General features: G+C 41.7%; 3 protein-coding genes across 3 annotated transcripts; all 3 read right to left on the bottom strand.

Moving 5' to 3' along the window:
* Nucleotides 1-1,061: 1,061 nt before the first annotated feature.
* LOC129771427 (aminopeptidase N-like) lies at nt 1,062-4,798 on the bottom strand. Its single transcript, XM_055775058.1, has 5 exons — nt 3,758-4,798; nt 3,296-3,636; nt 2,504-3,231; nt 1,847-2,446; nt 1,062-1,778 (listed from the first exon to the last, which is right to left on the bottom strand). Exons 1-5 carry the CDS (start codon nt 4,750-4,752, stop codon nt 1,470-1,472), a joined length of 2,973 nt encoding a protein of 990 aa, XP_055631033.1. The 5' UTR covers nt 4,753-4,798; the 3' UTR covers nt 1,062-1,469.
* A 2,837-nt stretch (nt 4,799-7,635) lies between these two features.
* On the bottom strand, nt 7,636-10,882 carry LOC129776522 (aminopeptidase N-like). The gene is made up of 4 exons (XM_055782221.1): nt 10,174-10,882; nt 9,469-10,109; nt 8,068-9,410; nt 7,636-8,008 (listed from the first exon to the last, which is right to left on the bottom strand). The coding sequence occupies exons 1-4, from the start codon at nt 10,839-10,841 to the stop codon at nt 7,775-7,777; spliced, it is 2,886 nt and encodes a 961-aa protein (XP_055638196.1). The 5' UTR covers nt 10,842-10,882; the 3' UTR covers nt 7,636-7,774.
* A 4,651-nt stretch (nt 10,883-15,533) lies between these two features.
* Nucleotides 15,534-20,923, bottom strand: LOC129773528 (aminopeptidase N-like). Its single transcript, XM_055777144.1, has 5 exons — nt 19,949-20,923; nt 17,708-18,014; nt 17,295-17,646; nt 15,991-17,239; nt 15,534-15,938 (listed from the first exon to the last, which is right to left on the bottom strand). The coding sequence occupies exons 1-5, from the start codon at nt 20,587-20,589 to the stop codon at nt 15,575-15,577; spliced, it is 2,913 nt and encodes a 970-aa protein (XP_055633119.1). The 5' UTR covers nt 20,590-20,923; the 3' UTR covers nt 15,534-15,574.
* Between the last annotated feature and the right edge of the window lie 183 nt (nt 20,924-21,106).

Below are 21,106 nucleotides of genomic sequence, written 5' to 3'. Positions count from 1 at the left end.
GTCCGCCATGGCAAATGATCCGGTTAATTGCCGGAAGGCCGCTTGCAAAGGCGTAGATTTTTTTTTGCAAGTAAGCTAATATGATTACCTTCCATGGGAAATTTATCAAACTCAATTATCTGTCTTAGTTTTTTTTATCATCATCCGAAAAAAGTCCATTTTTTAGGCAAACGTTAGCATTGGTTCGGACATCCTGGCTGGCGCTGATCCGGATTGGCTTTCCTGCTTCAATGATCCTCCAGTGGGCATGACTTAAATACCGCGTGCGACAAGACGTGTTCGAGAGTGACAGTCGCCTCAAAAGTGAGGTTAGTTTTGACTGCAACCTCACGAAACACAAGACTTATACGACCGTACTTTCAAGTCGATTTCTGTTCTCACTGCACTTCACACGCGATCACCGTTATCCTCGTCGCCAATAATTTGTTATGGAGGATCAGAAGGAAAGTCGATCAGGAATATAAACTTAATTTTTTGAGGTTTTTGCATTCGCGCTTCAACTTAAAAATCACCTCTCTCAGTTATTTCTTCGGTTCCTCATCTGGTGTGAGATTAAGAAAACATTGATGATCGTAAATGCAGAGTAGTTGAGCTACCTAAATTTTCACTCTGGATTTATAAGTTCATATCATGAATTCATCTCCATGCAGGTTGATGTTTCTTCGTTTTTTCACCTTGTTTATTTTCCTGACTATATCAATACCTCTGTTAAGCGAGAATTCCATTGAATTAAATTACATATTATCGTCGGTCCTTCCACAGTCTACGGTTTCCTTGCTCAGGATATATTGCTGAATTGATTTCTGTATGTTTTTTTTCACAAAATTGAGCTCGGAGACAAATTGAACTGAAATTTTGTTTGGAATTCCTCCCAAACTGCACGCTATTTACTAATAATGACGCGATGACCTTCATAGCATACCTGATAACTGTTCGTTGGTTTGAGTTCACGGTGGGTAAACAATAAACCGTCCATTGATAATGTAACTACTTTTATGCATCAGAAATCGTTTCACTTTGTATTAACGTAAAAATAAGATTGTGTACGAGGGTAAATAGATTCGTGTCAGGGGGAGTAGAAGTGTGGATTGAAGTCAGGTTGAATGAAGATACAGATATGTCTATTTAAAAGTCACGTCAATTAGAATAATCATTTGCTAGAATAGTTCATCAGTCATCCAATGTCATCCATCTCAACGCTCGTTAATTCATTTTCTAGTCTATTCCATTCATGTTGACAGGAGAGGAGAGTCGATATTCATTTTTCATCTTCATAGATTTCGGGCCAAGCTACGAAAACCTTTTCTGCTCGTTAGAATATATTGCATCGTCGACCAATGTATGTGGTTGAATGTTTTTATACTCTTAAGAATATGAGCGATTCTTCAGAGAACCCCATCAGAATATTAATGAAAAACTATTAATATTTCAAATATATTGATAAAAATCGATGAAATAGGAAATACGCTTTAGTTGAACAAACAAACATAAATAGTGCCAACTAGCAAACTAAGCGAAATCGCAATACTGCTGGCACCGCCGCCACCTTCTGTGGTGCTAGGCACGGCCGATGTTCCTTCGCTTGTGCTGGTTGATCCAGGCGTTTCGGTGGTTGTGGGATCCGGTTTGAGAGAGTTTGCATATTCTCCAACGAAATTCGTTGTAAGCAAACCTTCGTAACTGCTGTGCCACTCCATGTTCGCGCGAACCGTAGCACGGGCATTGCTTGCTGTTTCCGGTGTTATATTGTTCCCCAAACTAGTCAGCAGTTCGTTCAGCTGTAATCCATACAATCAACAATGATAACCAAATTTTAACATATCAGAATACAATCTGTTGTGCATACCCTAGCAAGTTCCTCCTGATTGTTGGTTCGTGCAGCTATGTTGGATACAACACTGTTTAGAGTATTGATCCCCAGGCGAGCATTAAACTCGTCCACCATATTGGGCTCCATTAGGAATTCTATCAGTGCATCGCATCCAGCGCGTCCACCAGAATAAACCGACTGCACGATGCGTGTACGCTCGCTACTCTTGTAATTGATCTCTACACCTGGTCCATTTGGAGCAATTGCAGTCTGTAGTAAAGCTTTCAAGAACTCCTTGTTCTGTGAACAACCCAGTGCATCGATAACCATTGTTCTGAATGCCCAGTTCTGGGTAGGATAAATACGACTGTACAAATGCACAAACTCTGTCTCCCCAGCATTGCGCAAACCGTAACAATAAACTACACCAGCAATATCGGGATGGACCATCACATTGTCAACGGCCTCTTTAGTTAGAGCATTCTTCGTACGATCCAGACAATCTTTTCTAGCAGCAATGCACGCCCAAGCTGAAATGGTTTGTTTCATGTTCTTTTGTAGCACCGTTTCGGACTCATCGACTGAATCTACGGAAATTTGGGAATATGCTCTCTCGACCAAGCTGTCAACTAGAACCTGATAATTTCATAATTAAAGCAATAAAATGGCAGTTTTGTGCAGTGAAGAACTCACCAAAAAGTCGTCATAAGCTGGAGTTCCTCGGAGTTTACCGTTAAGGTATGACAATACGTTGCTGGCGGCAGCCCACGGAACATAGTCTACTTCATTACGTAGATAAATGATCAGATTCATGAGGATTTCGACATCCAGCCGTCCTGACCGAGTCAACCAGTACGCGTCGTCAATCAGCTGTGCTCGGTTCAACCGATGGATGCTGCTGTGATCCATGATCATCGCATCTGTTATAAGCTGCCAATTTCTGATATCATAATTCACTCGATAGAAGCCAATTTGCTGCTTGTTGAAAATAATCCAATCATTCGCGGATGCGGGAGATGCTATACGGGCTGCCTTTGTCGAAAGCCAGTCGTATTGGTTTATGTTAGTGAAATCAATTGCTGACCGATATGCGTAGTTAAATGGAATCATCCAGACGTTGCTATTTGGGACCTTCCGATCGGATATGAACCGCTCCTGAGAGAGGATTATATCTCCGCTATCATATGATCGCCTCACGCTCAATACCGGATATCCTTTTTCAGTCGTCCAAGTGTCCATAATCTGCTTAACGGAAACCCCAGCTGGGAGGACATTTTTCCCTTCGATGGCCGTCTGCAGTCCGGCATGCAAATGCTCCACATTCGCGTTCTTAAGTTGTCTCTCCGAAAGGTAATACTTCAAACCAGCTTTCCAATTTTCTTCCCCGAGAACATGTCGAATCATGTTCAGAACACTTCCGGCTGCAATTTTGACATTTTTTCGTTTCATTTGATTAACGAATACACACAACGGAATTTTTCTTACATTTAGGATACGCAACTCGATCGAAGAGACGGGCGATTTCCGCAGGGGAGGCAGCATTCCCAGTCATCGGTCTCGTGCTTTCCAACCCATCGGGAACCATGGCGGCTTGAATGACCAGTGGATTGAACAGTTCCCAGTAGCCCTCGTGAGGATAGGCAACGTGGGCTGCATAGTACTCATACAAAGTGGCGAATCCTTCGTTCAACCAAATATACTCCCACCATTCAGGGCTGACCAGATTTCCGAACCATTGATGTGCGTATTCATGCGCGATTATAGTGGCAATGTTGGTTTTCGTGCGATAAGTACTCAACGAGGCATTAAACAGCAAATACTGTTCCCTGTGAAGATAAAACTTGATTTACAATGAATTGTATTCCACAAGCCAACAATCATAAATCCTTATCGTAACCAGTTGAGGGGCTATAAAAATGACGATAATGAGGATTAAGATTATCTCACCTGTATGTAACCAATCCCCAATTCTCCATTGCACCAGCGGCGAAATCTGGGATGGCAAATTGCTTCATCTCAGGCAAGTGTGCATAATAATCAATTCCGAGATGTTCGTTCAAGGCCAGGAGAACCTTTTCGCCCGCCTCTAGAGCAAATTGGGCTTCATCTATTGCGTTCGGTCGAGTGTAAACACTGTGACGTTCGTCACCGATGTAGACAAAATCAGACACAACGAACGCCAGCAAGTACGTTGACATAACTGGAGTCCTATCAAATTTGGTCACATTGTAGTCCGGTTCGTCTAAGATTTGTTCACTGGAGAAGTCCATATTTGATCGTGCCGAATACGAGTTATGATGGGTTATCCAAATAGTGAACGTTGCCTTCAGACCAGGTTCATCGTAGCAGGGAAACGCCATCCGAGCACTTGTGGATTCGAATTGTGTGGTAGCCAAATACTTGGTCAAACCCGCGGAGTCCACATAGGAGGAAATATAGAATCCGTCTTCGTTAGTTGCTAAGCGACCGCTGAAGGTTATTGTCATGATGTAATCCGCGGATTGAAGCAAAGTTTGACTAGTCAGCGTTAAATGTTCAACGCGTGGATCATAGCCCCATGTAAGGTTCACCACTTGCTGGGGGTTGTCTACAGACTTGATTTGAGCGCCTTGAATGGCAAGGCCACGATGATGGACTACAATGTTGTTGGATGGCTCTAGCACTCTAAGATGTATGTCTACGGATCCATGAAAGTTCCTGTCACCTGTGTGGACCTCGGAGCGCAGGTGGATGTCGTAGTGGGTCGGAAACGTGGTGTTGGGCAGCCGGTAGGATTCATCTACTTCTTGGAATGCTGCGATTCCATCTTTGGTAATTTCTAACTGGGGAGTAGCAAGTGGCGGTTCGACATCAGCTTTTCTCGACAGTGGTCCTTCGCCGGTTGCCGTGATACCTGCAGCTAGAGCGAATCCGCACAGGAGAATCCACCTCAAGGTGATCATCCTAATCGTCTCAATTTCACGTTTGTACTGATTGGACTCGGAGCTCCGAACACTTGTTTAATACTGATTTATGGAGCGATAATTGTCCTGGTAAATCGACTAGCAGATAAGATATAATTGCCGTTGAGCAATTTTTTTGGCATCTATCTGGGATTGATTACATGCCTCACATTTTCGGTGTATATCAATTGTTTGCGACGATGGATTATAGAATCATATATTTCATTGAAAGATCTTGTTTCGTACTCAGAGTAGTGGAAGATAATGTCCGTCTTTTTTCATTTTGTTCATGAGGCACTATTCAATGAACGCCTTGAAAATGCAATCGATGTAAACAATGACAGCTATGAATCAATGTTGCGAAGTCGTGTGATAATTTTTCATCATCCTTAATTTGCTGTCAGAATAAAATATCATTGCGTAATGGGCAGTAATAATTAAAAAAAAGTAAGTGAACAGTAAGTATGCCATTCGTTATAACGTATACATTCAAAAAATGGACTAATTTCGGTTGGCGAATAAAAAAGAGTTACTAAATATAATGGACCAAAATTTTCTTACGTGTTAGGATAACGCCAAAACGCCATTATTAGTTGAATTGCAGCAGCCTTGGCGAACTTTTAAACAACTACGTTCGATACTCTGTTCATACTGACAGTTTCTCCCCAGAGAGCGAAGAAGTTGTACATCGTGAGGAACTTCGTGTCCATCGCATATAGCCGAACCGGCATTTTCAAAACCTTTTTCTTCAGGAGAATGGCGAGCGCGTCAAAGTAAACCTAGCTCTGATCGTCCGACAGTGCTGCGCAACTGTAAAGTGCAGCAGAAGCTGAAGTGAGAGACCGGGAGCAAGGTAGTCTCAACGTCCCGCGCCTTGAGTCGGGAGGCCGGAGCAACCGGCCAAACTGTGAACAAGCACATGGCTATAATGGACACTTCTATGCGGAAGCGTCAGCCTCGGCCGGCCGTGTCTGGATCTACCCCAATAATGTTGTGGTCAAACGAAGACTATGCTGACATTAATCGAAGAATATGCTAACATTAATTGCGTTTGTTACAGTTTAGTTAACTTTTTTTTTTTAATTGAGTGTGATGTTGTTTTAGATAACGTTTGCAATACAAAAAATAGACAGATGGGTTTACGTTCACACGCACTGACGAAACTACCCATGCAGCATCAATCATAGCAACCCATGAGTCAGCAGAAAAAATATGACAGCTCTATCAGTCGAACTCTAACCGTGATAGCGAAAACAGTGAAGCTACTTCGTTCATAAGTGTGCGCGATCAAAGAACGTCACCCCGCCGCGTCGAAATCGGACATCGTGCGGCACTTTGTGGACGACGGATACGCCTGTTCTGGCATCTACAATAACTTGGCACTATTGGACAACAATCAGAGTATCGAAAGAAGGCCCGGTTCCAGACGGTCGACGACCCTGAGCGACAAGAAGCTCCAAAGGATGCTGAAGAGGAAGATCGAGGAAAAAGTGATTTCATCGCTGCGTGCGCTTGGCCGGGAGGTCGGCGCAACCGGTCGAACAGAGAAAAATTACCTGGCGAACATGGACATACATGTGAGGAAGCGGAAGTCTCGTCAACTGGTCTCGGAGCTGCAGGCGATAACGCAGCGGCAGTGGCTGAATAAGATGGTCAAGTCGATTTTCTCGGCGAATCGCGACGTGGCGGTGGTGTTGGACGACGAGACATTTCTCACCCTGGATGGCAATGACTGGAGAGAGAGAGAGAGAGAGAGAGAGAGAGATTACCCAGGTCAACCTCAATCATTGCGACATAGCACCGCAACTGTTGTGGCAGTCAACAACGGAATCTAAGTGGCAATTATCGCTGAACCATATCGAGTTCCTCGCTAGGAAACCCATCGTCAATGGATGTGACTTCAACGCTTGGGCGGTGGAGTGAGGAAGTAGATGTACCAACGTAAGAGGGTACAGTCTACTGGAAGCTCACGCACAGCTGGAAGTGACGTTATTGAACGAAAGTACCACCAGCACTTTGTGGAAAAATGGTCGCGCATCCTTCATCGACGTTACCTGTTGCAGAGGTCCAGTGACGCCCGTCGTGTCCCGAGAAGCTGAAGGTCATTGTGACGGGATTATTCCCAAGGCATGATCCTGTGACTTGGCCACTCACACTGTACGAAGAGAATGCTTCAGAACGTTCACGATTCTCCAATGAGGAACGAGGAAGATCTACGATTCGATAACACTGAAGAAATTCGTGACGCAGTTACATCGCACTTCAAAAAGTTGGACGTTACGCACTTCGCGCTTAGAATAGCAAAACTCGTGTCACGCTATGAAAAATGCCTCGAACGTTACGGAGATTATGTAAAAAAAATAAAATAAAATGTAGATTACGAGAATCACCTTGTTTTTTGTCCTAATTTATTTTTCCGCGATTTCTGAGACACTGAAATTTTTTTTTGAACGACCCTCGTTTTTTGCTTTGTTCGTCAAATCCTTGTATAACAAAAATGATTACGGGGTCTTCGTAGCCACATTAGTTGCGCGTTCGCTTAGTGAGCGATGGATCGAGAGTTCAAAACTCAGGGCCCTCAATTGACCATCTTCGTGATGTTACAGAAAAACTACGTTCACGCCACAATTATCAGCGTTGGAGATCGATCCACGGTTCCATATGCAATGGTATAGAAGGAATGTTCTAACGCCTAATTACACAGTTTCGATGTGTAATGTGATACGACAAAAAATATGACATGAACACGATTAAAATTCAGCTCTGTTACAGCTAAAATGCTAATGAGCCTAAATAAATAAACAAATGGGATTAAAAAAATGATTATTTGTTACAAATAAAGAAAAAATTGTTATACTAAAATCATTTTTTATTTTTCTCGCTTCGTTTACTGAACTGAATAAACCCAAATTTACGGAATTCATACTTCAAATAATAACTTTGTTGTATTAACCTTTATTATTGATACCTAGTTTATTCGATTCCTATGAATTAAACTTTCGAGTTCATTATGAACAATGATTTACAAGATATTGTTGTAAATAAATGCTACCAAAGTACAACATAGAGTTATTGCGACGGGAGCTGATCTAATTTGAGCTGTACCAGAATTCATGTTGTCCTCCAACCAACTTTCAATGGCACCGTAATTTTTGCTAGTCCAAACTATATTCTCATCAGCCAGTTCTTTTGCGGCTGCTATCTCTCCATCGTTCAGATAATTCCCGGCAGCCAGCTTCGTGACTAATTTTACAAACTGCAATATTTCGATATTTATTAATATTCATGAAAATTACAAATAGATACACCCTGTACCTCTTGATTCTGTTCTTTGTTGACGATCCTCTTGGCCATTCCGGTGACAGCAGAACCGATCGCTCGACCACCGAAACTTCCCCCGTTGTACAGTCTATCGATTTGCTTCGCATTTACGTCTAGAAATTTCATGGATGTCTCCAGTCCAACCTGTCCGTTACTGTAGACAGCACTAAACACACGCGATCGCTCCTGATCCCGGTAGTTTGTATCGCTTGATTCATCCAGCGAGGTGTCCAGATACAGCCTCAATAATTCAGCGTTCTGCGAACAGCCGAGTGCGTTCATAAGTAGCGTCCTCTCGGAGGGATCCTGTGAGCGTTGCATGCGATCCCAAACAAAAAGAAACGTGTCGCGATCGGCATTGCGGAGACCATTGCAGAACACCACACTCCTCAAATTTGGTTCGACATTTTCCGTTTTGTTCGATACCACCTCACCCAGTTGTGCTCTGGTTTGCGCTAAGCAATCCGCCGATTCGACCGTACATGCCCAATTTATGATAATGTTTCGTGTTAGCTTTTCGAAGAGAGATTCGGAGGGATCGCTCGTCATTCCGAGCTTCTTGAACGACGGTTCAACCAAACTCCAGATGTACTTCTTGAACAGACTGTATTTGGAAGAACCTGTCAGCATTCGATTAAGGTAGGATAAACCGTTGTTCGCCGATGCCCATGGAATGTATTCCGTTTCTTTGCTGAGGTATTGGTTCAATTCCAGGGCAATGTCGTATTTCAGATGGCCGGAGCGTGCCAAGTTCAACGAGTCATCAATCAATTGCGCGCGGTTCAGATGATGAATTGATTCATACTCTTCGTCGTGAAGGTTCTTGATAATTAGATCCCACAATCGATCGTCGTAGTTTACTCGATAGTAACCCGTTTGTTTTTTGTTGAATATCACCCAATCGTTGTTGTCCCAGTTAAGAGAAGGTGTCGGACGTATTTCAGCGCTTTCTGTTGTGAGCCAATCCAGCGGAAGGGTTGAAGTGAAATCAGCTGTTTGATAGGTGGCCAAATTATATGGAATGTACCAAGTGGCATTGGTGTTCCCTTTCGAAGCTTTTAAAAGGTAGCGCTCTTGACGAATTTTGATAACACTCTTCTCGTCACGGCTAACATGGAGCAAAGGGTAACCTTTCTGATCCGCCCATGAACTGATGATGTCAATGACTTTTACTCCGGACGGAATGGCTTGGGCTTCCTCGACGGATCTCTGCAATCCGGTAGCCAAATCGGCAGGTGTCGCTGACTGTAACTGTTTATTGTCGAGATAGAGCTTCAGTCCCGCCCGGAAAACAGAATCACCGAATGCGTGTTGCAATTGCCGCAAAACAGATCCAGCTGTTGAAATAGATAACATTGAAGCACGCCCTATCAGATTGTACGCTAATTACATTACCTTTTTGATAGGCGATATCATCAAACAGTCCAGCGATAGCAGCGGGTGTTTCGACATAGTGGTTCATCGCGCGTGTCGTTTCCAGTGCATCTGATTGGAAGGCAACTTGAAGGGCTTCGATGTTGAACATTTCCTGTACTCGTAGCTCTGGGTAGGCCTTATCCGATGCCAGGTATTCAAACAGAGTGGCAAATCCTTCGTTCAACCACAGATAACTCCACCAGGCGGGTGAAACGAGATTTCCGAAAAACTGATGGCCGTATTCGTGAGCGATGATTGCGGCAGTTCGTTTCAATTGACTCATAGGTGATTTGGTTGCATTGTAGAGGAGAGCTTCCTCCCGATAGGTTACGAGGCCCCAATTTTCCATGGCACCGGCTGCAAAATCAGGGATACCAATTTGGTCGAGCTTCGGAAAACTGTACTTCACCTGAAGGTAATCTTCCAGGGCTTTGATTATTTTAACGCCCGCTTCCAGTGCGAAATTAAGATCGCCGTTAGCGATGGCGGCCGGGATAGCGTACACCGATTGATTGTTAACAGAATCACTAATGTAGTCAAAGTCGGAAACCACGAATGCTAGCAGATAAGTTTGCATGGATAGCGTATCCTTAAACTCGGTGATCGTATAATTGACGTCTCTGTTATGGAAAAATTTGGTAAGAATCTTCGGCACCATGTGTTTGGATTTGGTGTTTGACTTACCGGTTCCCTTGAGATTGGATGTCCATGTTCGAAATGGCGTGGTATGTGTTTCCATGGATTAGTTTCAACCCGATTGGAGCCCGAAATCTCGGCTCATCATAACAAGGGAAAGCATGTCTAGCATCTGTCGATTCAAACTGCGTAGTTGCAATCCATCTTGTATTTCCCCTGCTATCTAGGTAGGATGAGCGGTAGAATCCCCCATTGTCGCTTCGGAGTTCACCGCGGTACTGAATCTCCAAGGTGTATACACCGAGCTTCAATACGGAAGGAGCTTGGATGACCAAAAACTCATAAGTTTCATCGGTTACAAAACTCGAGTCGTCGTTGATTATGACTGAGCCCCCAATTTCTGCCGATTCACTGAGTTTAACGTGACTTAATATAATTCGACGATAGTGAAGGGTGATATTCCTCACGTTCTGCTCCTGAACGCGTAACGAGATGATGACTTTTCCATCAAACTCGAACTGTGACGGACTGTTGTGGTCATGAATGTGAGTTGTTAGTTCGATGTTGTATTTCAAAGGCAGGGTGCTGTTCGGTAGTCGGTATCCGGACGATGTTTCTTGTCTAACGGTGACCGCATTTCGTTCATCCACCAGTGGTATATGACCGGACCAAACGACGGTAGCGAAGCCTAGTACCAAAATTGTAACTTTCCACATCCTCACGGGTTGAGAATTGGGACGAAACTAATGGCTTTTCTCGGTCAGAGCAACGGAGATACGTTAGACACTCGATGATGAGTTTTCGTAACACATCAGCAATAAAATTATATCTTATCTGGACCGTTATCATGTGCTAAGTTAAATTCTGCCTTTAATGATGAAGCAATGATGTTAGATTTTGACCAAGAAGCTCATTTTCTGAGATACATTGCACTCTAAGCTATCAGGGCTTAGGCGTTTCTGTATGAAATAAATATAATCTAAGATTAATTAGTGGAAATAGTGGACGAGTAATGACAGTTATAAGAAAATTGTCGATGGCGTTTCGGATTAGCTTGTCAGTCGAAGAACAATCCATTGTTGTCTGATAATCAATCAATCAGTGGGTGACACTCCGATGGCTTTTGCACCAGCTATAACCGAAATCGTCATAATTTCATTTGTTTTATCAGCTATCTTAAGGGAAGATAATTGTACCGTTGACGTGAATCGACGAATCTTGATATGTAGTGTTTAAATTGATTTAATGGTTCATTTGATGCACATATGACGACTCGTCCCATGTTTAAAAGTGCGCATCACTGATAACGAAACGACGGGAGCGATATGAACCGAAGAATGAACTCTGATTAAGGCATTAGAAAAATACTTTACCACTAGCTGGTTTTTATCTTTTTTTTCGTCATCTTTTTGGAGAAAGTTCATACATTTCGAAAATTATCGAACATTACAGAAACAACTAAATGACTTGAGATCACAAAATATCTCAGAACGTTATATCCTTTTTTTAAGAGATAATGACGTTCAGGTAGCTTTAAGCTGTGCCGAGATCAAGGAACAATTTTCATTGCGCAATCAAAAAACTGAACACCCCTCATTTTGTAGGGATGTGCGTACAAAACGACGCCTCTTCGGCTACCGAAATCGCACCCAGGAAGAGGAACGCATCATAGTTTTGCTCGCCCAGAGCGAACATAGTAGCACAATATTAAGTAAAGGAAATTCTTAAAAGTGTCTAAAGAAACTTTAACCTAAGCCATAAAAGCGTTCGGTGTTCGTTTGTGGGTAGCCAGGAAGCCTGTATCGGAGAGAAATCGAAAGTCGGAAGCTACAGCGATCAAGCGCTTCCAATCGGAACGGGTAAACGTGGTGAATCAGAAAACATTCAATAACTACAACACAATCTGACATCAGTTCACACTTCTACTCCCCCTGACATGAATCTTGTTACCCGCGTACATAATCTCATGTTTACGAACATATATAATGAAACGAAAACATGATTTCTGATGCAAAAAAGTAGTTACACCATTAATGGATTAATGGCTGATTGTTTACCCACCGTGAACTCAAACCAACGAACTTAGACAATTACCAGGTATTGGTAACCTCAACAAAACCAAGAATATAAACAGGCTGGGGAACATTATGATAAAAAGTATACTGCCTACACTACGATTATGTTCACGGGAAGCAATCGGGTGCAATAAAAATAAATGATAATATAAAGTTGTAAAACAAAGTCTAATATACCCAAATATGGTTTGAACGAGCCTAATATATAGAATGCCAAAGAATAACTAAATGGATTATTTGTTCAAAATCATAATTTGATTATTTCAATAACAGAGTAATGTGCACCAGTAGCCGAGTGGTTAGCGTATCACATTAACATACCCGGTGTTCGGGTTCGATTCCCGTTCTCGCTGAGTCATCGAAATACACTTTATAGCTGTATTCGGGAATTGCCTTCACAATATCAACAGCATAACAAGTCGAAGTCACATCAAAAATCACCAAGCAAAAAAAATTAACTAGTTCTTAATGGATCTATAAACAAACTAAATGACAGATTGTGCTCGAAATTGGCATCAAGAACACTGACAGTAGTACCAACCTAAAAAAAATTGAAAAATGTTCAGCGGAATGATTTAAATTTACGAAAACTACAAAAATAAAAAATACAAATTACCAAAAAAATAATATCGTGGGATCTAATCTCAAATTATTTCTAAATTCTAGTGCAAAGATCACAGAATCAGTGAACGGAGACGTCAGTTTGACAGTTTTGCATGGTTATTCCTGCTCCCATTCATTGCAGTTTACACATCTCAATAATCAAATGTTGACGAATGGGAGCTGATAAAAACCACCCGAAAAACGATAAACCGAACGTATGGTTAGGCGCCATGCACCGATTTATTGGTTTCATGTATTCTGCATTCTTCAGGAGTGCGGAAAAGATGGCAACGAAGATGGTCAAAAGAAACAATACAGAAATGTCAAATTTCGTATTGAGGGTTGAGGTTAGGTACGATGTAGTAATCTATAACCAGAAAACGTGTTCTCATAATCACATTGTCGAGTAGTTTTGCGACGATCTTCTATCAGCGATTTTATGAACATGAAGCAATCAATACGATTTTTTTCAAGATTACGTAAATAAAACGGTATTTTATAGAGATTCTAGATCCTCAAATATTGTTTCACAATAATGTTCGAGTGGTGGGAAACGTCATTTTGATCTGCTCGAATGACATGATTAATTAATGGTTTATTTCGTCATTTTCTGAATCACATAACTATAAACATTACACGAAGCTTCCAAAAAAAATCTATTTCTCAAGCATTGGTAGAAAAAGCATTTTAGATAAATGGAAGCCGAACTTCTTAAAATGAAACGGTTTTACAGGATCCAGTTTTCCTCCAGTTTTTTGAGAGCAATCTTCCAGTTTTGAAAAATATTATTGGCAACCCTGCATGAGAGAGAGAAACGAATTCATTTTGGGGGAAATCACTTCAATACAGAAATCGAAATTCTCGCTCGGCTGCGCGATAAATATTCAGTCAATCAATCTAGTTTTCGATGAACCGTGTATTGTTGATATTTTCGTCTCTTCCTTTTCACCGAAAATCACTTTTTAGAGAGAAAGAGATGTGGAAAATCTCTATCTCGGAAGTTCAACGAGAATGCTTTTTCGTCTCTCATTTGGTACTGAAAATATGGAGCGAAAAATTAAAGCTAACTCCACTAACGTTAGTCTGTTAGAACAGCGTTCAAACGATCTGCATTTGGACAGCGTCTGAATTGTACAAATATTAATCCATCTCATGTTCACTTCATGTTGAAACCCAATATTGCCGCATGTTTACATGCAATGTTTTCAGCTGTACTGAATAAGTGAAAAACCATTATCGGCAATAGGGAGTCACTGAAAAAAAACATTTTTCGGCCACCATAACTCGACAAAAAATAAAAATCGGCGTTGGATTTCTCGCGAGAATCGAAGTGAGTGTATAACATTCTCTCGCCTCTTATATTCTCAGCTATTTTTCACTGTGGGTGAAAACGGATGTTTTTCATCTCAAATCGGCGAGCATTTCGATCTCTGCTTCAATATGCATTGAAGTCCATTTGACAGGGGAGAATGAAATGAGTCGTGTTGTAGAGTGAGATAGCAACTAAACGCCCGATTGACTGTTAAGTCATGTTGACGAAGAGACTGCAGGAAGAAGCCAAAACTCATTTCCAATACGAATACGAAGGCGAATTTCTTTATAGTCCGCTGACTATCCTCAGTTGAATATGATTTTGCCGAACCCTGTTTTCAATCCTTAAAACAAGAACTTTCAAAGCAAATGCAAATAGATTGACAGTATGAGCGCACTTTCAAAATTCTCATTCATTGTACTTTAGTAAGAAAAGGATTGTATAAATACAGATTAATCTGTAGATATGATGACCCTGTCGGGCACAGGATCATAACAAACTTAATCGAATTATTTCCGGATGATATTGGCACCTCATAACTTCGGTCGCTGTTTGCAAGGGAAATTCATGAATTTATTTATTGAATGTCTCATTGAGTACCCATTCATTCTAAATTTTATTATCACGCATCATTCTGTATTTTCTTCAAACTAAAACCGTGCTTCTAATCACAATCAGCGCTGCTTCTCTCGCGATTTGCGATTTCTTTTTCGCCAACCAATCAGAACAAAGCGCTGGGTTGCCAATGATAGTTCGTAAAAAGATCGATTTCGCCAAGCATTGGAGCGAAATTGCGTTGTTCTGACGTTGCGTTGGCAGATGGCACCGCACATATTCGAATGAAAATTCGGCGAAATTTGAACAAATAATTGAGTTAAAGAATCTACTTGCTATAATACTCACTATTGATACGATTTTATTCAACCTCTCTTGAATGACTTTGTTCATTTGATTCCGTTAGTCGGTGTTGTTTGACAAGTTGACAAGTTTGCAAAGTTGAATTTACATAGGGGATTTTTTTTCGATGGATGATTTCCAAATTTATCACGCCAAACGCACACGGGAAAAGCAGTTCATTTTGAAGATATGTGTTTTCATACAAAGACGTACAATGACGCGTCACGTCATTTGCGTCGTCTTCGGAGATGTTAAACTTTGTTAAACCTTGTTAAAATTGTAACTTTGATGAAGCGCGTGACATTAATTGGAATTACAAATCCAATCAAAAAAGCGGCGACCAAGCGTTATACCAAGCGTTGACAGCCAACTCGACGTGACGCCAACGCGGCATTCTGAGTCCAACTAAAGACATGAGCTTCGTTTGGATTGAACTGATTAGGATATGTGGAACGTCCGAAGTAAGTTAGTTTTTTTTTTATTAGGATCGATGTAATATCTTTCAAGTAACATTAGAAAAGTTTGAAAATTGTTAAATTTATCTTAAAAACTGTACCCTTTTTTACATAATAAATTTACTAAGAACAGTAACCACCATGAGGCAGGTGGAAACCACAACTTTGTAGGCTCCACCTCCAGCTTGTGTTGTGGTGGGTGCCAGGGTTGTTGTCAAAGGTTCCTCGGGTTTTGAATAATACTCCTGTAGCCAGGCTTCGATTTCCTTCCCTTTGCTCTGTACCCATTGCAGGTTCTCACTCGACTGCTCCAGCGCTCTCAGCGTGTCGGTATCTTTCAACAATCCAGCGTCGATCACCTTTTTGATAAGTGTTTGGAACCGGCTGTTTAGATCACTGTTTATGATATACATCGACATTTCGTTTATCGCAGTGATAATGGCGCGTCCGCCGAAATTTCCCTTGTTGTATCTGAAATTAAAGTGCTATTTTACATCGAAAAACATTGTTAGTTCTTTCATACAATTCGTTGATTTTCATCAGATTCTGTGTGAAGAATTCCAACGCAATCTCTATCCCCTTGCCACCGTTTGAGTAAACAACGTATAATATTCGGCCGCGTTCCTGTCCAAAGTAATTCACTCCCTCACTCTCATCGGCGATCGATGTGTTGAGTAGTAACCACTTCAATTCGTCATGCTGAGTGCAACCGAGTGAATGAATCAAAAAGGCCCTGGTAGCCTGATTTTGGGACGCCTGCATTTCTCTCCAAACGGTAAGGAATATTTCTTTGCTGGCAGTCTGCAAACCGTAACAGTAGATAACGTTGCGCAAATCGGGATCCACCGGTGTCCTGGACGTACCGAGGGATTCGAGCAGGATAGACGCCGATTTGTTCAAACATTTCTCGGAACCCATCATGCAGGCCCACTTCGAAACGAGTTCTCTGGTTCTTCTGGTAGGTAAATCATCCATGGGATTGGTTGTCAGTCCTAGTTCAGTGAAAGCTGGATTGATAGCGGCTCGGAGAAACCTTTGGAAGAGGTTCATTTGAGGTGAGCCCGAGAAGAGGCGTATCAGTAGTTCCATGTTACGACTTGCGGCAGCCCACGGGACAAAGTCTCGTTCGTTGGCAAGATATCTTAGCAAACGTAATGCGATATTGTAGCTAAGACGACCCGACCGAGCAAGATTCAGTGAATCGTCGATGAGTTGAGCGCGGTTGATGTTGTTGATGACCGATGAGTTTTGATAGAGTTGGGCGATGGTAAGGTACCAGAGTTGGTCATCGTAATTGACCCGGTAGTAGCCAGTTTGTTGTTTGTTGAAAATAATCCAATCGGATGCTCCCCAGCCGTCTGCATCGAGAACTGTTCTGGTGGTTAGGAGCCATCTCGGGCTCATAATGGAAGTGAAATCTGAATTTCTAGCCGTTGCGAAATTGAAAGGTAGAATCCATTTGGTTCCATTGGTATCTTTTTCCTTTAGAAGATAACGTTCTTGAGTTAGTGTTACGCGCAAATCGTCGCCTCGAGATACATGGAGGACGGGATAGCCACTCTGTTCGGTCCATGACTTCAAGAAGGTCAGAGCCGAAACGTTTGAGGGCAGTTTCCCGGTTTGGGTGCTATTATCAATTGCAAATTGCATAGCTGCAGCAAAGTCCTCCGGGTGTGCAGCTTGGAATGCTTTTTTCCGCAGATATCTTATCAGAGCTTGTCGGAAGGTTTCCGGTCCGAGGGCATACTGGAACATTCGCATTATGGATCCTCCTGCAAAACGCAAATTAATTATTAAATGAATGTTTGAATTCACAGTGGCCTTCACCTTTATCGTAAGCAATATTATCGAATGCTTTGGCAACCTCCGTTTGAGAGTTAACGTAATGGGTCATCGGACGAGATGAACTCAGAGAATCTAATTCGAAAACATTATGCATTTTGTCGACTGAATAAGTTTCCCAAATTCGTAAATCTGGGAAGGCAAGATCCGATGCCAAATATTCAAAGTATGTTGCGAATCCTTCCTTCATCCATAGGTAACTCCACCAAGCTGGAGATACCATGTTACCGAAGAACTGATGGCCCACTTCATGTCCCACAACACTAGCTATCATGGATTTCTGTTTCATCGGGGATGACAGGTTATCGTAGAAGAATCGTTCTTCTTTGTAGGTGATCTGAAATAGGCAGTGATTTTAATTGGAGCGCGATTTAACGGCTAATGATTCTATAACTTACTAAACCATAATTTTCCATTGCTCCTGGTGCAAAATCCGGGATGCCAACATGATCCAGTTTTGCCAGAGGGTACTCGGTTTCGAGATGTTTTTCCAGCTCGCTAAGAATTTTATATCCCGCTTCCAGAATGAAGTTACCCTCACCATACTGGACGGCGTTGTATCGGGCGAAAACACGATGTCGTGGGAATTTCTCAGAGAAGATGGAGACGAAGTCGCTGACGACAATTCCGAGCAAGTACGGTTGCATGGAGGGTGTATCGTAAAATACAGTTTTAACGAAACCATCGTCCAGCTGTTGAATATGACTTAAAACGGAAAACACTATTAAAAGATTGTCTTAATTTTTTTTTCTTTATTCATTTGTTAATAAAGTTTTCGTTATTCTTCATTCAGCTTGTACAAGCTGAAAAGTGAACAAATACTGTGACCATAAAGTGAATTTAGTTGTAATGAAAGTATCTTAACCTAACCTTAATATAAATTATAAATTTACTTTGCTGTCCTTCTATTTAGTTGTTGATAATATACACTTTCAAATTTTGTTTGAATAACGCTTGCATAAAAAAAAACGGACAAAATTGCCGATTTTTCATGGGTTTACCTTCACACGCACTGACGAAATTACCCGTACAGCATCAATCATAGTAACCCATGAGTCAGCAGAAAAAAATGACAGCTCTATCAGTCGAACTCTAACCGTGATGGCGAAAACAGTGAAGCTACTCCGTTCATAAGTGTGTGCGTTCAAAGAACGGTACCCCGCCGCGTCGAAAACGGACATCGTGCGGTACTTTGTGGACGCCGGATACGCCCGTTTCTTCTTCTTTCTTTGTTTTTAAGAGGCTTTAAACTTTGCAGTTCATTCGCCTCTATACGCCCGTTCCGCATCTACAACATATTGTCACTATTAGACAACAATAAAATCATCAAAAGAAAGCCCGGTTCCGAGCCGGACGGCCGAGCGACAAGAAACTCCAAAGGATGCTGAAGAGGAAGATCGAGGGAAAAGTGACTACATCGCTGCGTGCGCTTGGCTGGGAGGTCGGTGCAACCGGCCAAACAGTGAAAAACGAAGGAAGTGAGCTCCGAACTGATGTATATTTCACACACCAAGTTCCCTAAGAAGATGCTGTTGTGGCTGACAATCAGAGAGAAGGGGATGTCAAAGCCGCTCTTCTTTAGCTCCTTACTGGCCATGAACGAGGAAAATTATAGTACGAAGTGTCTGCCGGAAGTTGCGTCGTTCATCAAGAGATACCATAAGGGTGAAGACGCGGTGTTCTGGCGGGATCTACTCGAAGCAATCGTTAGAGGAGATGGAACGGCTGAATATCGATGTGGTACCCAATTCGGCGAACAAGCCCAACGTCTCTCAGCTGCGTTCCATCGATATTTTCTGGGCAAACCTGAAGCGTAAGATCTACTCCAACGATTGTGTCGCGAAAACTGAGAAGGAATTGATAAATAAAACGAAGATAGAATTTAAAAACATGCCTATACAAATGTTTTCGTTCGCCATGGCGAATGTTCCGGGTAACTGCCGGAAGGCCGCTCGCATGGGCGTAGATTTTCTTTGCAAGTAAGCTAACGTAATTACCTTCCATGGGAAATTTATCAAACTTACTTATCTCTTTTTTTATCACTATCCGAAAAAAGTTTTTAAATGCAAACTTTATTCCGGAACATGAAGGAGTTTGGAAATTTCGCAATTCGATAGAGATCAACTTTTCATTCTGCAACCCGAATGAGATCGACTTCTGCAATCTAAAATCCTTCCGAGATCAACCCATACGACATACGCAAAAGTAACAGCATTGCGTTGACCCAAATAAACGTCAAAATAACTCATCCGTATTTGTGATCTATTGTGGTTATTACTCACTATCATATTAACATGCTGCAAAATTGTTGAAATATGAATGAAAATTATTACTTGGTGTTACTCAAATACCTTGAACAAGTATTTCTCACCCTAACGTAACTATTTTTTTAATAATTTTCCAAGTATTTCCGCTAAAACTTTATCAATAATATAAAATCACTATCACACACAATTTGTTTCGCATCAAGGTAATGGAGCCACTTTGCATGTGTCGATTGGGTTTATATCTCGGATAGTTTAGAATGTTTGAATCTCGGATGAACTTTACATGTCGATCTAGTTCGAGTTACAGAATGCAATATCATGCTGATTTCATGCCCGATCGTATTCCGGAATAAGGGTGAATAACTCACTTACCTGTCATTTATCGCCCGTGGCACATTGTTAGACAGTGCTGTATAGTTGCTGCCATGAATTATCGTAAGTCCTATTGGTGCACGGATACCTGGTTCATCGTAGCAAGGAAACACATGGCGCGCATCAGTTGAAGATAATTGTGTTGTAGCCAACCAACGCGTTCTGTTTTCGTTATCCACATAAGATGACCGATAGAATCCAGCGTTATCATTTCGAAGTTCACCATGATACTCGAACTCGAGATAGTACGTGCCATTTAAAATTTCACTTGAAGGTGTCACTGTTACAAATTCTCTCTTGGGATCCAACACGAAGCTCGTGTTGTCATTGAGAAGCACACGTTCGGTTCCATTCTCGAGCAAGGACCACAACTTGACATGTGTAATCGTGGTCTGGCGGTAGTGCACTGTTATGCTGCTGTTGCCTTCATCTTTGACAAAAACCTTAATTCTTACTTTGCCATCGAATCTAAATTGCCACTTGCTGCTGTTATCGTGAATGTACGTGGTTAGCTGGAGGTCGTACCGCAGCGGATAACTGTTATTCGGCAGACGATAGTTATCACCGTCGTGTTGGCTGTAAACGGTAGCGGGACAACTCAGCCAAAATGCTGCGATCGTCAGCAGCAGAAACATATCCATCCTAACCACTCAACAGTCTTTTGAATACTAATCATAAATTCGAGACATCCAGTAATTGATCGCTGCACTGCAATGGTCGGTGTGTTATCTCATGTCTCACAATTGTGTTTTATTTTTGTTTGCTGTTTTCTTGTACGAAACGTATGAATGCTTTTAAACCTCCCACTCTCCCGTTCGTATCACTAGTTTTAGTGACTTTCGATTATCAATTACAACCGTTGTAAAATCGTGGTCTATATGTTTGTTTTTGGGAGGAGGAAAAAAAGCGTAGTACTTGAGGCCTTGGCCTAGTCGCCCAGATTTGTAGAAAAACTTTCGGGAAACGGTTTGTGTATCAAATTTTGAATACGAGTGTATTCTGGTGAAATTCGTTTCTATTTGAATCTATCTCAAGAGCTACAGATACCTCCAGCGACAAGTAGTACAATTCTTCATCTTAGGAGTTGTTTCTCAAATTAAGCCTCGTTTTGTATTCTCACAACCCATTTATACGCCATATCGTTCATCCATAAAATTT

The sequence above is a fragment of the Toxorhynchites rutilus genome, chromosome 1, assembly GCF_029784135.1.
Source record: "Toxorhynchites rutilus septentrionalis strain SRP chromosome 1, ASM2978413v1, whole genome shotgun sequence".
NCBI classification, from domain to species: Eukaryota; Metazoa; Arthropoda; class Insecta; order Diptera; family Culicidae; genus Toxorhynchites; species Toxorhynchites rutilus.
The sequence above is the reverse complement of the archived record's forward strand: the minus strand, read 5'-3'. Positions and strand labels throughout refer to the sequence as shown.

Coding starts and splice junctions, on each gene's coding strand:
- LOC129771427 (XM_055775058.1), bottom strand. CDS start 4,752: ATGATCACCTTGAGGTGGATTCTCCTGTGCGGATTCGCTCTAGCTGCA. Junction 3,637..3,757: donor TGGGGATTGGTTACATACAG/GTGAGATAATCT, acceptor TTATCTTCACAG/GGAACAGTATTTGCTGTTTA. Junction 2,447..2,503: donor CAGCTTATGACGACTTTTTG/GTGAGTTCTTCA, acceptor TGAAATTATCAG/GTTCTAGTTGACAGCTTGGT.
- LOC129776522 (XM_055782221.1), bottom strand. CDS start 10,841: ATGTGGAAAGTTACAATTTTGGTACTAGGCTTCGCTACCGTCGTTTGG. Junction 9,411..9,468: donor TGATATCGCCTATCAAAAAG/GTAATGTAATTA, acceptor CTATTTCAACAG/CTGGATCTGTTTTGCGGCAA. Junction 8,009..8,067: donor ACAAAGAACAGAATCAAGAG/GTACAGGGTGTA, acceptor GAAATATTGCAG/TTTGTAAAATTAGTCACGAA.
- LOC129773528 (XM_055777144.1), bottom strand. CDS start 20,589: ATGGATATGTTTCTGCTGCTGACGATCGCAGCATTTTGGCTGAGTTGT. Junction 18,015..19,948: donor CCACGGGCGATAAATGACAG/GTAAGTGAGTTA, acceptor TTCCGTTTTAAG/TCATATTCAACAGCTGGACG. Junction 15,939..15,990: donor CTGATGAAAATCAACGAATT/GTATGAAAGAAC, acceptor CTTTAATTTCAG/ATACAACAAGGGAAATTTCG.